This window comes from Gossypium raimondii, chromosome 11 (genome assembly GCF_025698545.1).
Source record: "Gossypium raimondii isolate GPD5lz chromosome 11, ASM2569854v1, whole genome shotgun sequence".
Classification (NCBI taxonomy): Eukaryota; Viridiplantae; Streptophyta; class Magnoliopsida; order Malvales; family Malvaceae; genus Gossypium; species Gossypium raimondii.
In genome coordinates this window covers 19,655,979-19,673,804 of record NC_068575.1, presented here as the reverse complement: position 1 = coordinate 19,673,804, position 17,826 = coordinate 19,655,979, and the positions used below count along the sequence as shown (strand labels likewise).

Sequence of the window (17,826 nt, the reverse complement as noted above, 5' to 3'; positions counted from 1 at the left end):
ATATAAGATGTTTTTTCGCCTCATGATTCTACCACATTATGCAACCTAGTATTATTTAAATATTAGATAATCACTGAGCTAATATTTGATTGCATTTTGCAATGCATGCAAAAAATCGTTGAAGAGATAATACAAAAGATATTAATAAAAATAATGGAATTTTATTAAACCAATTTGTTCGAAAAATAACAAATACATTTGACGATATCACTACACTTAAGGCACTAGATCCTAAAAGTCTCCCACTTGCCCTAGTAAGTAGATGAGTCACTAATGGTGGTAATTAGATATATGCATTCATGGTCTTTCCATGCTAATTTTAGCTTAATCTTGAGTGAAATCGAGTTGTTTTAGGAGTAAATCATGCTTTCAGTAGTTTGTATGCAAGTTTGTGTTTTGTGTTAATTTTGAGTATTTTTATATCATTTTGAAGTTTTAATGATAATTGATGCTTTAAGGATGTACTTGTGTCACGGGGGCTAGAACTTTAGCCTGGTGAGAATTTTCCTAAGTCAGCCTAGCTCTTAAAAGATGAGAATTCTCCTATGTCAGCTTAAGTCAGCCTAAGTTAGCCTAGCTCTTAAAAGATGAGAATTCTCCTATTTCTTTACTTCAAATTTTCCTAAGTCAACCTAGCTCTCAAAAGATGAGAATTCTCCTGAAAATTCTTTAAAGTACCGAAAAATATAGTGGAAGCAACTCGAAACAAAAAAGCAATGAGAGAACTAAAAAGCCATAGGAAAGTGATACATACAAGATGTTTGAGTAAATGCTCTCAATATGCTCTTTAACTCAAGAATGGAATGACTAAAAATGAAGGGGGGCCTCTATTTATAGTTGAGCTCCCTTATATCCAACGGTACAAATTGGATTATATCAATGGTTGAGATTAGTTCCCATCTAAAATAAGAAAGTCCTAAGGGATTTAAATTCTATGCATGTTTATTCTTTAGGATTTACAATAATTATCCTAGTAAAATGTAATTTACTGGAGTGTTTCAATTTAACTAGGATTCAAGTAGATTGGCCTTGAGTCTCTTCCAAGCGATAGGTCAGTCTTGACGGGCCAAATGACCTTAAGGGAACATCAAGGGTCTAAAGTATGTGCATCAATTGTGGGTTCCTTTGCGCGGCCTGTGACACTTGATCATGTATAGGGGTGAAGAGAAGGCTAAATGCACCAAGGCTTGAGGGTTGTCCAAACAAAAACTCATGCCACATCATGACATTGCTAGGTGTCGCAACGTGAGGGACTAAGATTGCAAGTAGTGGCTATGCAATGTCGTAACATGATAGAATCGATGGTGTAATGTGGAATGATTGAGCATTAGAAGGCCTCATAGTAGATTGTCCTTCTCCCAACATTGTGGTGTTTTGCTCAAATGTCATCAACCACACTTCCAAGGTAGAGACTTCTTAGTGATGATTTTTTGTGGTTGTTTTAGTTAAGCTCTTCAAGGATCTTGTCTCTTAATGATTAAATTGTCTTTAGAGATCTAGCTCTAATACCAATTATTAAGCTCAATTTCTACCAAGAGATGGGTGAATTAGTGATTAAAAATTTTGCAATAAAAATGAAAAATAAAAATTGACAATAATTTATAGTGGTTCAACCCCAATTGCCTACATCCACTACCTTAACTCTTCTCAACTAAGGATTTCCTCAATTCACTAATATGTAACCATCTAAGAATAATGTTTAATCTTTACAACACTATCTTTTGACTAGACAAGATAGAATCACTTCCCTTAAGGTTTTTTACCTAAAATTTTAAGTAAACCTCACAAATAGAGATAATACAAGATTGATTGAGTGATTAACTCTAAAAGGTAGATATAAAATAAGTTTTTCTACCATATACAAACAACACTTGAAAGAATAAATAATATTGAACTCAAAAGTGTGTAAAAGTAAAAAAAAAAAAGAGGATAAAGGATTAGATTTTTTTTACTTTTATATTTGATTGCTTGTTTCTTGTCTTCATTTAGGAGTCATTGAACCATATTTACAATCTCCAATAAGTTTGGAGATGTTAGAATCAAAGTGGAGCTATTACAACATGAAATTCATGCATTAATTATAGATTGTAGAGGACTTGTGTTGACACAAGTGTTTTGGTACCGGTACTAGTGATAACTTTAAAATATAGAGTTATCCTCAGCACTTTTAAACTAGTAATTCATGCAAATTTCGGGTGTTTGATAACAAATTTTGGAGTTTTTGTTATAATTTTATCTTATTAGCTAATATACTAAGATGAATTTGCTAATTTGATCATTTTTACACTAAAACACATTATTTTTGTAGTTTTTGAGACAACTGATGTATTGGAGGAAAAAGGTAGTCTTGAAGCTCACCTTTTAATGTTCAATGTTGTAGCATTTCCACAGCATAAGTCATGTAGAAGAGGGCTTATATATGGTCATCTTTGGATGCCCAATTAAAGGTTCATTTGACTCTAGAAATTCTCTTGACCTAGCTTAAGAATTGGGTCAGCAAAAATAGACAGCCTGCTAAGGAAATAGGAGCCCAAATCTTCCACTAAGGAGAAGAAGGCCCAAGTGTCCATAGAGGTGCCCAAATTAGCCACCCAAGACTTGGTAAAACATTGAAAATAAGCCACAAAATTCTCACATGTGACCATCCAACTCTTATCCTCATTTCAAGGTTTCTCTATCATGAATCAAGCACTAATCAAACAAAAATAGCAAAGTCATTCACCCACTTTCCTTAAAGGAAGGGTCGGCCATGTGAAGAGAGATTTTCAAGGCTCTTATTTTCTAAAAATAGTCAGCCTCTATAAGTATAAACATCCCCTATCTATTCACTCATTTCACTCATCTCTCAATCATCATGTCTTTTCCCATTCTTCATTCTTTCACTTCCCATTTGAGAAAGCAACACAAGAGTTTGAGAGAAACATTTCAGAAGTTTTTTGAGTAACAAAATTTGGTATCTTGAAGGCAATTGTGTGAAGGAGGAAAAGAACACAAGCTCAACTACGGAGAAACATCAGATTTGTCTTCTAGTTTCTTTCCCTTTTAACTTTTTATTTTGTTCTGAATTGATGAACATGATTGTTAAATATTTTCCACTTATAATTTAATTAAAATGACTTAATTTTGTTGTTGTTAGATTGATTGTATTCTCTTAGCTTAGATTATTAAAATTCTGTTAATGATGGCATGTGTTTTGGTTGCGTATTCATTCGATAAAATCATGAACATGTTATTCATGCATTATAAATGTATAGATACAATTGAATTAATTATTTAATCATAAAAATATTGCAATTAATTGACACAATATATGAATGGTGCATGTTTGATCTTTTTATGATAAATTAGGTCAAATTAGTAATAATATCGAAAAAAACTTTATTAGCTTGCATAACCTTAGGGTTAATGTGATTAAACTGTTTCAATATAGAAATATCACTATTACCTCACATAATATGATGTTTTGCTTATGAAAATTAATAAGTTATGATGTTTTGCTTATGAAAATTAATAAGTTGATTGAATATAGAAATATGCTAGAAGAACTTAATAACTAAATCGAGGTTGTCATGTCTTGCCATCTAATTGATCAATTGATTTTAATAGTCAACGTGATCAAAGACAAAATATGATAATGAAGGGCTTAATTGATTTTTTGATTTTTTCTCAAAAGACCTTTTATACCTATAAACCTTTTAAAATTATATGATAACAAGTAAATTATATTGATAAATTAAAGGTTGAATTTTTAAAGGGTAATTACACTTATGGTCACTCTAAAATGAGATTTGTCCCATTTTAGTCACTTTAATATTTTTTTCTTAATTTAGTCAACGTAATTAAGATAATTATTCAAATTAGTTAATGCTGTTACAAATTTTGTTAATCTACTCATGGATTGCTAAGGAGATACATTAGCATTTGACTTTTGACTAAAACTAGGAACCTCCTTATAATTAACTCTAATTATTATTTTTATAGTAAATCATTTTAAAACCCATGGAAAAATAGCTAATTACCATCATCCGCCTTAAGCCATTGGCCTTTAAGTGAAGAAGATGAACTTCTTCTTGTGATATATATAGCTTATCACTTTGATTAAAACCCATTATTCTAGCTACATGTGTGTACATATATGATGGATTGTTTAATTTCTTACAGAAATATCATGGCCTCTGTTTTTGATAATTGAATGAAAAGGCTTGTATATCTTCTATAGCTGTCCCAGTTTTCTTTATTACTTCCACTCTACGATTTGACAAATCGATTTGGGACTGTAAGTCTCCATTTTTGCAAGCAGCCCATTCTTTCTTAAGATCTCCCCATTGTTTTGGCCCTTTCTCACTCTTCTCCATGTAATCAATTTCTCTCTCATCTTCCGCAATTCATTTCATTCATATATATATATAATATTAGCAATCCAAAAAAAAAAAGATAAATGTACTCTGTTTTTGACATTACCAACTTCTTGAGCTGAAACTGAAGCATAGTAGCATAGAAACAGAGCTGAAACGATGAGAAAAACTGGGACGAATATGGGTTCAGCGTAAACCCAAACAGAGCGATTCATGGATAAAGTTAAAGCATCAGAAGATAGTGGTTCATGTGCACCATTTGTAGTGCCAATAAAACCTTGAAAAGGGTTGTAACTAGAAGGAAAGACCAATTTCACTAGAAGCATCTCTCTATCAGTGATAAGATTATAGGAACAAGAGATGCTACGGAGGTTCCAGATATGGCAACTCAAGCCTAGAGGAGAAAAATCATGTGGACCTGGCTCTACAATTCTTTCTGCTTATGTTAAGACTATCTCTACATGGATCATTAATTTTAGCTAATGTTAATACAGAATGAACCTCAGGAAACTTATCCTTTAGCTATAAATGTGAACTAAAACATTTTCCAGGACTTGTGTTTCATCTTCACTAATGGATGAGAAAACACTTATTTGCCATCTCAGAAAATAAAAAATAAACAACAAATAATAATAACAATTAATTATAAAAATGGATTTACTTTTTTTCCAAGCTCGGCCCTATTTAAGGTAAATCTGGGCTCGACCCAACTAATCTATATTTGATTTTTTAGATTAATTTTATTTAAAAATAAATTTTAAAAATATAATATACTAAATGCACTTAAAAATATTAAAATAAATTTTTTAACACATTCAAAATACATTAAAAAGTTTTAATATTAAAATACTACCATAAATATAATAAATATTTTATTGTATTAAATATAATTTTTAAAATTATATTTTAGGTTGAGTTATTTAGGTGGATAAATTATTATATTAAATATATAAAATTATTATTTAATTTAATATATTCAGGTCGGAATAGATTAAGTTCGGGCCAAAAAATATTATATAAGGCTAACTCATATAGAAAATAAGTTTTAAATTTTAACTAAACTCATTTTTCTGAGTTGTATATTTGGTCGAAAACTCTCTTATTTTATTTTTCAGACAAATGTTTCGAATAGAGGAATAATCAGACTCACGAGCAGGTGTAATATATTTTAAATTATAATTTATTATTAACAGAAATTATAATTAAAAGGACGAAAATTAAGATTCCTGCAGCTTAAGGTTGAATCATCGGAAATTGGAAAGATTGATTAAGCGAGGTTGTGATGTAGAGGGTGGATCTCTCGCTAAAACGCCTTGTGATCTCCCCAAACAATTTGGCGAGAAAAACCCAAATAAAAAAAAAAAAGGCATCTATGTCCTTTTAGGACAGCTGTCAAACAAATACAGGATTCTTTTTATATATATTGGTATAGATTAATAGAAACATTCTTCTCTTTCTTTTTCAATCATTCTCTCGTTTTTGTGCCACCCATGTCTCCTTCGGCTTTCAATGCAATACAGAAACTATTTCAACTTCATAGCTCTTTTGCTAATCCCAAAATGTAGGCAAAAAGAACACAGGATTTCATTTGCTTCCTCTTTAATTAATGATCTTTTTATATTTAACCCATTTTAAAATATCCCATTCTGCTTCAATTTTCAACCTTCAGAAGCCTTGGGGTTTCTGAATTTTCCCAGGTATTATTGGCTCTTTGATCCTTTCTTCCAAATTTATAATTTGAGGATTTTGAGCTTTGCTTAGAATTCCTTCTTTTATTTTATTTTAATTAGCAATTCACCACTCAAAAACTCCCCATTGTTGCCTTTCAGGTATTGGGTTGATCTTCTATTGCTTGGTCTCTCTTTCATTTAATTGTACCCCTAAGGTGAGTTTACAGTTAAATTTTCTGATGAATTTATTTGCTTTGCATACATTGTGTTGTTTTGTTTCTAATTTTATCTTATTTTTAAACAGATTGGAAATTGAGAATAAATAGGTTTTTACATAGAGAGAGAGAGAGAGAGATGGGGCGTGGAAAATTGGAATTTGGAGTTAGAGTTTGGAAATTTATGGTGGTATCAGTTAAAACAAGTTATAGATTGGTTTGGAATCATCCAATATTTGTTGGTTTGGTTGGTTTTATTATATATTTGTATAGATCTTTTCCTTTCATGTTTTCAATTTTGGTGACTGCATCTCCTGTTTTGGTTTGTACTGCTGTTTTGCTTGGTCTTCTTTTGAGTTTTGGGTCACCAAACATACCCGAAATAGATGAAAAGGAAAAAGAAAAAGAAGAGAAAATTAGTCATAAAGTTTCACCATTGAAAACTGGAGCTACAGAAGGAAATTATGTAGTTGAGAGAGATGTTGATCATGGTGATTTTGTTGTAGAAAGACATGTAGGTGAGAGGAGGGGTATAGTAGAGAATGCTTATGGGAAAGTTAGTTTGGCTGATAATGAGGTTACTGAAGTTGAGGAAGACGATAGTTCCATTTCTTATAAGATGTTAGTTGATGAGCGTATGGGTATTGATTGCGACAATGGAGTCATTCAGGGAATGTCGAATGATTTGTTGTCCCAGAAGAGGGAAATTCTGCCGGAGATGCTGGGGACTGAAGATGTATTTAGTAAGAGGGAGCCTGTGGCAGATGGGGTACGTGATAGGAATCTTGAAGTGGACCATAGTAAATTTGCAGGAGCTTTCAGTGATGTACTAAAGGGTGATGAATTGGAATCTTCTCTCATGTCATCTTGGAAACACGATGTGGCCAACGAGGATGATGATGATGATAAATATTTGGATTCTGGTTCTGATGGCACTGAGAATTCCTCTCCTGATGTTTCGGTGACAGATATAATCCCGGCGCTTGATGAGTTGCATCCGCTTTTAGGCTCAGAAGCACCACAGCCTGCTCTATTATCAGTTGATTGTTCGGATGCTGTGTCAGAGAGGTCCCATGGTAGTAGTAATGGAAGTGTTGATTCATATGAGTTAGAGAACCAGAGGGAGGAAGAGGGAAAAGGATCAAAGACAGATAATGAGGATGAAAGTAAATCTGCAATTAAATGGACAGAGGATGATCAGAAGAATCTCATTGACTTGGGGACTTCAGAGCTTGAAAGAAACCAACGATTGGAGACTCTTATTGCAAGGAGAAGAGCACATAAAAACATGAGGTCAATGAATGAGAAAAATCTGATAGACTTAGATGGTGCTAATATTCCCTCACACATCACAGCGATTTCTACAAGACAAAACCCGTTTGAACTTCCTTATGATCCCTGTGAAGACCTAGGATTACCTCCCATTCCAGGGTCTGCCCCATCCATTTCACGGCCCAGAAACCCTTTTGATCTTCCTTGTGACTCAAGCCAGGAAAAACCTGATCCTGAAGGAGTCAATTTCCAAGAAGATTTTTCAGGTTTTAATCAAAGGGAAACTGTTCCCCAAAGAGAATCCATGTTTCGGAGACATGAAAGCTTCCATGTGGGACCATCATCTTTTGTCGTTCCAAGACAGGAGCTTAACTGGAAACCTTATTTTGTTCCAGAGCGGTTAGTAACAGAAGGAGCCTCATTCCAGAGGCAGTCAAGTGAAGCTAGTGAGTCGAAGATGAGTTCTGTTCCTGATACGGAATCAGTCAGTTCAATTCTGGATGAGGACAAGCAGCCAAATGTTTCTCAAGAAACTGAACCAATCTTGAATGAAGATCATTCTTCTGTCCATGATGAACAAGAAAGCCAATCATCTGGGGAAGTTGAGTCTGTTAATATTCTCCTAGCTGAGAATAGAGATGTTCATCATGATGTGGTTGAGATCATTTTGGGAGATGGAGAAAATCAGCTGGGAACGGAATCAAATTTGTCTGGAGCTACACCAATTTCTCTTATGGAATTCAATTCCAGTGAAATTCATTCTAGAACAGAGATGGTAACAGAGGATTCTAGCAGTAGCTCAAGTTCGTCGTCGTCGTCGTCATCATCATCTTCATCAGAGACAGATGAAGAGATATCTGATGTCAAGGAAGAAGGTTTTGCAAGTTTTGAACCCAGAGATCATGAAACTGAAGAATTTGGCTTTTCTATGCAACCTTCATTTGAGGAATCAGAGTCCCATTCTACGAGTAGGGCTGTGGATGATAATCAACGTAGGGAGCCTGTTTATGATTCTAGTCCTCCATCGCTCGAGAAATTCCTCTCATTTTCGTCTGTCCCTTCCAACACACTAGCTGAGATATCTAAAATGGTTTCGCCCTTGATGCTGGTTGAGTCTACTGATGAGGGACTGAAAAGGCATGGCGAAACAACTGAGCCAAGTACTACTACTTTCCAAGAAATGCATGCAGCATCTTCGGATTTATGTAGTGAAAATGAACGAAGAGCAACAGATATGCTGGAGAACAGTATAAATGTTGTTAAATCTGTGGATTCACCACGGGTTTCTTCAAGTTCTTCTGATCATAATGTGGTTGAATATTTTTCGACAGATGCTGGGTCATCATCTTCAGATGAGGAATTGGGGAAGGATGTAGGTAGGCTTGCAATTGATAAGGAAAACACTCAGCTTGAGCAAGTTCATATCTCTAGTTCATCAGAGGGCAGTTTTATGCCTAAGGAAGACCAAATGCATTCATCAAACTCTTTTGCAAGTCTTGATGTTGATCACCACCATTATAAGAGTGGGGAGTTGTCTTCCACAGGTTTGACTCATGAGCATACGCCTTCCGGTGATGCAAGTTCGTCCACAGCAGCGGGATCAGGTCATGTATCGGTCGCTCAAGTTTCACAAGTTCATTCTTCAAAGGCTAACATCAGGGAGGAGCATAAAAAGGAATCTAAAATGGATCAAGCCCAATCACCAAGTTCTGACTCAGGAATTGATGCTGGTCTCAACCGTGGTATAACCGCGGAGGAAATTTCTTCAGAATCTAGTTATCAAGATGTGCCTTATAGAGAAGGTTCTTCACCAGAATCAGACAAACAGCTGTTGTGGCATGATACAGATATGGATGAACATGATAAGGTCAAGGTAAGTTATGCAAGATGAACGACTTCTATCAACTGTCTTTCAAATTCCTTCTTCAATAATTTATTTCATTTAATTAATACCAGATGCTTTTCTTGGCCTCGTAAGATCAAGTTCTCCCTGCCTTTTTCTTTCTTCTTTGCGAGCTCAGAGTTTGGTAGGAGCAAAATGATAATCTATCCTCCCCCTCCCCCTTATTTTTCTGTTTCTTTCTTTATCTACAAAAGAAGTGATGGCTGTACACAAATAACCTTTAATCCTAGATATTCCAGCTCAAGGAAAGAGTTGACTTGAAAGCAATGATATTTTTGTGTCAAATAGTGATGTTGAAATAGTTAATTAAATATGCATGATTTGATACTTATATATTTACGGCTAATTAGGATTTCTTTGCGAGGTGGTTGATTTTCCCAGTATAAGATGTTTATATTGCATGTATGCTTAAATACTGTGGCTTTCACATGCGCACTTTTCATTCTCCACGAGTGAGCTTGGACAACATGGTAATACGGTTCCCTGCATTGCAGTCAATGTATCTTAGACTTTACAGTATTTGGGTGTCCTTGTGTGACTACGTGGTGTAATTATATTAAATTGCTGATATTGAAACTAAATGGAACGACTCTGATTGAGGAAATTAGTTCACCTGAGGGATCTCATATTGCCTATTCTGAATGTGTGTTGTTACAGGAAGATATGAAGGCGAAGACTAATGCAGTGCTGCCAGTTCTTGAAGCAAGATCAGCAGAAGATATTTATTTGTCTTTTAAGCAACTTCATGAAGGAGTCGACATTGAGGAAGCAACTGTTCTGAGTATGATCGAGAAACCGCCAGATCATGGAGGTAACAAATCAAAATTACCTGTTTTCGAGGCAAGGTCTCTGGAGGATATACATAAAGCTGTTCGACAACTTCCGGAATCTAATCCAGCTGAGCCGCCACATTCTTCAGGCTCAAAGAATGAATCATCAAAAGATACGAAAACTGAGACTAATCTGGTGCTGCCTATTCTTGAAGCAAGATCAGCCGAAGATATTGATTTGGCTTTTAAGCAACTTCATGAAGGAGTCGACATTGAGGAAGTAATTGTTCCAAGTATGATCGAGAAACTGACAGATCATGGAGATAACAAATCAAAATTACCTATTGTTGAGGCAAGGTCTCTGGAGGATATACATAAAGCTGTTCGACAACTTCCGGAATCTAATCCAGCTGAGCCGCCACATTCTTCAGGCTTAAGGAATGAATCATCAACAGATATGAATACTGAGACTAATGTGGTGCTTCCAGTTCTTGAAACAAGGTCAGCAGAAGATATTGATTTGGCTTTTAAGCAACTTCATGAAGGAGTCAATGTTGAGGAAGTAATTGTTCCGAGTATGATTGAGAAACTGCCAGATCTTGGAGATAACAAATCAAAATTACCTGTTGTTGAGGCAAGATCTCTGGAGGATTTAGACAAATCTATTCAACAACTTGCGAAACCTAATCCAGCATATTCTTCAGGCTCAGGCTCAAAGAATGAATCATCAAAAGATGCGAAGACCGAGACTAATGTGGTGCTGCCAGTTCTTGAAGCAAGATCAGCCGAAGATATTGATTTGGCTTTTAAGCAACTTCATGACGGAGTGGACATTGAGGAAGTAATTGTTCCGAGTATGATTGAGAAACTGCCAGACCATGGAGATAACAAATCAAAATTACGTGTTGTCGAGGCAAGATCTCTGGAGGACATAGACAAAGCTATTCAACAACTTCCGAAATCTAATCCAGCTGAGCTGCCACATTCTTCAGTTTCAAGGAATGAACCATCAAAAGATATGAAGACTGAGACTAATGTGGTGCTGCCAGTTCTTGAAGCAAGATCAGCAGAAGATATTGATTTGGCTTTTAAGCAACTGCATGAAGGAGCTGATGTTGAGGAAGTAATTGTTCCAAGTATGATTGTGGAACCACAGGATGACACAGATAACAAATCAAAATTACCTGTTGTGGAGGCAAGATCTCTGAAGGAATTACATAATGCTGTCCAACAAGGCCTGGAATCTGATCCAGCTAAGCTGCCACATTCTTCAGGTGTAAACAATGCTGGTGGATCAAGACCTTGAAGGTAAGAAGGCAAAAACTCATGACTCAAGTTCCAGCTCTAGCTCTAGTTCCAGTGATAATGAATGAAAGCAACAAAACATAGTTCAGAAAGTTAGAAGAGAGTTTTGTGGTTTCAGTTTTCTTCTAACCCTCCTTTTTGGAGATGAGATTTTGGGTTTTCTAGCTTGGTTACCATAATGTTTTTGATTAATGGTAGTCAAAGTTTTGTTGAATTTAAGTAAGGGAGTTAATTGATTTTGATCCTTTATTTATGTGAAATTATATGAATATTTGTTATGCAAGTGGTGCAGGTTTCAATTCTATCATATTGTCATACTGTTGCTTTCTCATTTTTTTTTTTTTGTCTCTCCTTCCAAAATGTACATGTATACTGTTATATCACATACCACTATTTTATCATAATATTTGCAACTTCTTTCTAAATTCCGACTTGTTTCTTGTAAGCAAACTTGATACCGAACCCAAAGAGAGAGAACTATTGATTTTACCTTCTCTCAAGTTAGTTACCTTAGTTTTTAAGGACGACAATAGATCACATATCTTTAATTTTTGTAAAAATAGAAATTAAATTTGCAAATCCATTTATTATCCGCATTAAATTTAAGTAATAGTATCCAAATTATTTGCTGAATATTCGAATCAATTAAATACTTGCATTTAGTAATTATAAAAAAACTTTTAAATAAAAGTTTTTAAAAGTAAAGCAAATAATAGATTCATATATCCAAATCTGCTGTTTGCAAAAGTATAGTAAATTTGAATATCCATAATCCGATTATGCAAAAGTAAATGATTTTGAATAATAGATTAATATTTGCATCTTAATTAAAACATTCAAATTCAAAAATCATCCGACACTATCCCTGAGTTTTTCCATGGTACAGACTACTTGGTTCAAATTGTGGTAGAAAGTTTTAGTAATTTGAGGTATGTTCCAACTCAATTCAATTTGAGTTATTGTTCACAATAATAAAAAAAATTATTTAGAAATATATAAACATAAAAGAAAACTTTTGTAACATTTGAATGTGTAAAATGAATTTCCATGTCCAATTCATGAACACTCAGCAACTTTAATCCTGTCTTTTCCGTTAGGAAAGGGTAAAAAATTGCTAGCTTCATATTAGAAGGCTTTTACAGCTCCAATTCTGTTGGCCATTTTATGAGAGATACTCCAAGTCCACAGGCAAAACTTTACCAGATTTCATTACATGTTATGGTTTGAAAACTGTGCCTGAAACTTATTTGGACAAGAGTATGGCTGTATAGGGATATGATCCTTTAATGATGTGAAAAGAATTTTAAAGTATAAATTATATCTATGATGGATACATACCAACCTTCAACACTCTCAAGTCCGGTGACATTGGTCATATGTAAAGCATCAGGACATATAACTTATACTCCAAATCAGCCAATTTGAATGACGCATATCAGCTCATCCAACAAGATTAATCAGTTCACTACCACTTAAATCTCTGATACTTTGACCATTTTGAACAGATTCAGGCTTGAACTTTCTGGGAGAGATCAAGTTTATATCAGTGGAGGCTAGGTTTTATGACATTTGGAAAGAGATCTCACTATGTGGTCGGATCAACAGAGCATGAAATTTTAACAAGTATTTACATTGAGACAGTCAACAATCAAACAAAAGCATGCTAAGAGGAATTCTACCCCATTCTGTTGAACATGCACTTAGAAATCAGTTCGATATCTACGCTATGCAAACCTTAGTGGATAACTCCAAAATGAATCTATATATAATGTCAGTACAGAAAACAAAGAGACAAGAAATGAACTATGGCCGTATGGTCCTACTGCTTTTGCTTTTTCTGTGCCGGCTCTGAGGAAGTCCCAGTCTGCCAAATAAAAAGACAAAAACAAACTAGGTATAATGTTCCTCAAGAATATCCCAATAAGAGACAGAAATGAACAAGAATTTAAGATTCCAAATACAATCGTTACATGCAAGGTGGTAAACTAAAGGAGTAGAGCATAGATAATGGACTTTAAAACCAAAAGCATAACAGAAGAATGCAACAGCACTCAAGGCACACCTTGAACACCCAAATACCAATTTCCTACTCCTCCAAACTCTTACTAATAATAATGACCATAATGTTTAGGTCCATAATAAGATACAAAAGGGCATTCTTACCATGGTTGAAAGTTGTTCGCTGATGTAAGTCAATGATCTCAACAGAGCTTCAAGTGTGTCTTTAGTCAGCTGAAATTTCACTTCCCTCTCTCCTGAAGGAGACTTGATATAATCTTGAAGCTGCCCGCAGGGATGAGAAAAGAAATAAGTCATTAACCACTTGTAAGAAATAAGAATTTACCAACTTAAATGGATGAGAAACTTGATTGTGGCAAAGAAGTTCTCATTAGAAGAAAGGCCTCATTCATCAAAGAACCAAAATAATTATTTCAATGACACAGGTGATGCAGGAGCTTAATTTTAAAATATTTTATTTTATTTTATTTTATTATTTCAGTTTATTTTATAATATTTAGTTTAAAGTATTAGGAATCTTTTTTGGATAGCTAGATTATTATTTCTTGAGGTTAAGTCTAGGATTAATAATAAAACTTTATTTGAAAGAAAGTCTAGTTACTTTGCTTGCAATGAAGTCTATTCAATATATGCTGTAACAGATTTACAGAAACAGTTTTTTTTTTTTTTTTCTGATTTTTTTCCTTTCAATTAATAAGAAACTTAGAGGCTTTCTATAACACTAAGTTCTCTAGTGTTCAATATTCTCTCTTAACCACATCACCAGGATTTGTAGCTGGCCTTTGTTTTAAGAGCATGGATACCCTTCCTACAAAGTAACACACAATTAGGAGATTTTATGCACAATAAACAGGATTTACTCCTTGCTTTCTTGGCAAAATAAAATTGACAATGTTCTACATTTACCATCTCCAATTATCATAGCAAAAAAGTTGGAAAAATGGAATACAACATGCAAAAGTCTCAACCTATCAGGCTTAGCAAAAAAATAAGCCCAAACCAAAATGTAAGACCAGAGTCTTCATTAAGAGAGCCCAACCAATTTGATGTAGTAAATGAGCAATTGGCCAAGTACTATGGATCAAACAATTTAAAGGGAGCAAGTAATGGTAACCAGCAGTAAATAAGCATTTATTAAACAATCCTATATCCTCCTTTGTGTATTCTTATATCTAAAGTTGGAATGAAAATTCACACAAGAATCAAAATGGTCCCAATCAATAAAATCAAAGCGTACCAGCCTAATGAAGACCTTAATCGGACACTATTTATGTGCATTTAGAGCAGCAGCTGACACCTTATATTGTCCTAAAGCTGATTAGTAAGAACAAGGAAAGGTAGGAAGAAGGACATTAGAATTTTTTTCCCTTTTCTATTTTCCCCTTCTTGGATGTGGAGTAGCTGGAAGGAGAGCCATAGAAAAGCATTTCCATAAACAGAGGACAGACTCCAGAGCATGTTTTTATCTGGTCATAACAACATGAAACTTATTTTGTCGATTTTCCCAGTGCTCTTAAAGTCTAAGCATCATTAATTCTCTAATAATTCTTGTTACTCTTCCACTAGAAGTTAATAATAGCACATAGAATTTTGGAAGAACATTATGTCTCTGTGTTGGCGACATGTAAAATGTTCCTCAAATAAGTTCTTTCTGAATATCAGAAAAAGGGAACCATTCTGGTGTTCACAATGGAGTCTAGATGGTTGTTGCCATACACGATTCACATACCTTAAGATGGATAATAGCAGCTTTATTGGCTGGCGCTGAGTTGAGATTCTCCATGGTCCATGTCATTGACTTAAGCCAGGGTAAAACTTCCTATAACCAAATTAAATAAGACACATCAAGAAATATATAAAATGAGCCAGAAAGAAATAAAGTGTGATAGCTAATTCATTTACATATTTTTGGCTTAAGAAATCTGATGTGGTTTAAGGAGAAAACAACAATAATCAATAGAATTAGGGTGAACAAACGATATTAGTTAAATGGCAGAAAGAGGGTAATAAGCATTCCAATAAAGCTAATTAAGTCTCAATCAAGAATTGAACCCAAGTAGGAAACTCAGACCAGCTGCCATATCAAAAGAAATAGCATTCTTACATTTATGTGTGTACAGGCAAGTCAGAACTTTCAACTATTTGAGAAAGGAGACGAATATACCTTTAACCAAAATAAATTATACCGAACTCCTTTCCTTAACACAAAGATAACTTTTAATAAGAAGCATGTGTTTGATTTAGACTAATTGAGGATTAATGGTAATGTGGGGGAAAAGTTGCTGCACAAATTTCATCATTGCAAGGAAAGAGACAGTAATCCAAGAGGTAGCTGGAAAAGGGAGATGATTAGTTGACGAGTACAAATACATGAAATGATATGAACATTAACTAATTATATTTAGATTTATTGAAGAAGAAACTAAAGAACAAATAAGAAGTTTTATATACCAGATTGTCTGGAGGACCAGCATCCTGTTGCATTAGCAAGGGAGCCAGGCGAAAACCAGCTGCATCAGCAATGATTGGTGAAGCCCCAAAATCACCAAGATTAGTGCTGGTACTAGGATCATCTTGACGAGGCCACAAGGAATTTGGAATATCAGAAGATGGCAATGGTGTGAAAGATGGTGGTGTGTTTGCCTTTATCTGACAGGAAACACTGGTCCTTGGCAATGAATGTGGATGCTGGATAAGATGAATATCAACAAGGCATTACAACCAAAAAATTAAATAAGATGAGAATTAGGAGGGGGGAGAAGAAGAACCATTACATTACCTTGCAAAACCAGCTTTCAATAGATATTGTAAACAGTCTAAAACTATTAATTAGAGTATATTACATTTACATCAGAAAGCTTAGCTATAAAAATCACTCTCATCTTTTAAGAAAAATATTTCCTAAACCTTTTTGGGACAAATTGCAACATCCTAGATCTTTTGGATTTGTGTGAAAGTAACAAGCCATTAATAAATCAATAATATAGCCTCTACATACATTGAATAAAAGGTTTTGAATTCAATTTGAATAACTATCACAAAGATCCTCAAGGTGAAACACTTATTGCAGCTTGTAACGACCCCTGAATAGAACAGCTGTGTAAAAGTAACAAGTCGCTAACGAATCAGCTTGTATGTCCCCAATTCACATTGACTGTAAGGCACTGAATTCTGTTTAAACCACAATCATAAGTTGCCTAAATATTGCAAACAATATTAATAATAAATAACAACACCCAAATCACCAACTCGCATTAGCATAGCAGTAAACAGGCATGTAGAATTTTTTTTTTTTTTGAACAATTATGAAATAAGTTACTACTTACCTGTTCTTTTGCTAGTTCTTCCTTCCATTGACTCTGATATTTCTGCAACAATAGAACCAGAAGACTTTGCAAATCAAGTGACAAATCAGGCGGAAACAGCTTCAAAAGATCATCGCCATTGAAATTTTCATGTACAGATTTCCTGATAAGCAATCGAAGGCATGCCAATACCTATTCACCACATTTTTCGACATATTATTATTCAAGTATCAATTATCACTACAACATCAAGAAAAGAAAATCATTTATCAATTGCAATAAGCCTATAATCTAATTTAGTCTCCGGTAGATTATCACTTCACATTTTCAAAAAGAAAAAAAAAATCAAAAGCAAGAAGTTAAAAGTAAAGTGTATATTTAGTTATAAAAATAAATAATAATAGCAAAAATAACAAACAATTTTAAAACGCGGAATCCTTTTAATGTTTAACTTCCAAGTTTCAAGGTTTAACACTTCAAACAAAAACTACACTAAAACAAAGCAAAGAAAGAAGCGTGTTTGGTTGCAGAGAAAGTGCGAAGGAAAAAAAGAAGGAAAATTACAGGGTCGAGGTCGGGAAGGGAAGGGAGCGAAAGGAGAGATTGAAACCGAGACTTGTCGGGCGGGCGAAGACCGGACCTTCGTGTTTTCCATAGTGTTGTTAAAATTTGGTCAAGAATTTGCTCTACAGATGAAAGCTTGTGCAGTTGAAGATACAACGTGTCTTCCGCCATTTTTCTTTTCTTTTCCTTTTTTCCCCGTCGTCTTGGCTTCAGGTTATGAGGTTCAAACGACATGTTTAGGACTTGACCCGTTTTTATTAGGGTGGGTAACATTGTATCCAAATACCAAGTTCTTGGGCTTAATCCAATCAAACAGACTCTATTTGATTCTTTTTCTTTTTCAAAAAAAATCCCGGAAAAACTATAGATATGATTTAATTATTAAAATTCAAATTTTTAAATTTTTAATAAAAGTAAGGGTAAATTACATCATTAGTCACAAACTATG

At 34.3% G+C, this 17,826-nt stretch overlaps 2 protein-coding genes across 3 annotated transcripts; one reads left to right on the top strand and one right to left on the bottom strand.

The window, feature by feature from the left end:
• Positions 1-5,793: 5,793 nt before the first annotated feature.
• Positions 5,794-11,792, top strand: LOC105804361 (uncharacterized). Its single transcript, XM_012636950.2, has 4 exons — positions 5,794-6,052; positions 6,185-6,240; positions 6,330-9,385; positions 10,073-11,792. The coding sequence occupies exons 3-4, from the start codon at positions 6,380-6,382 to the stop codon at positions 11,489-11,491; spliced, it is 4,425 nt and encodes a 1,474-aa protein (XP_012492404.1). The 5' UTR covers positions 5,794-6,052; positions 6,185-6,240; positions 6,330-6,379; the 3' UTR covers positions 11,492-11,792.
• A 1,288-nt stretch (positions 11,793-13,080) lies between these two features.
• On the bottom strand, positions 13,081-17,618 carry LOC105804362 (uncharacterized). 2 transcript variants are annotated; one of them, XM_052624551.1, is made up of 6 exons: positions 17,379-17,618; positions 16,836-16,877; positions 15,961-16,197; positions 15,239-15,328; positions 13,654-13,773; positions 13,081-13,354 (listed from the first exon to the last, which is right to left on the bottom strand). In XM_052624551.1, exons 1-6 carry the CDS (start codon positions 17,610-17,612, stop codon positions 13,310-13,312), a joined length of 768 nt encoding a protein of 255 aa, XP_052480511.1. In that variant the 5' UTR covers positions 17,613-17,618; the 3' UTR covers positions 13,081-13,309. The 2 variants fall into 2 exon arrangements, with proteins under 2 accessions (XP_052480511.1, XP_012492407.2); XM_012636953.2 differs by having other exon boundaries at positions 16,836-17,006; positions 17,379-17,617.
• Positions 17,619-17,826: the final 208 nt, after the last annotated feature.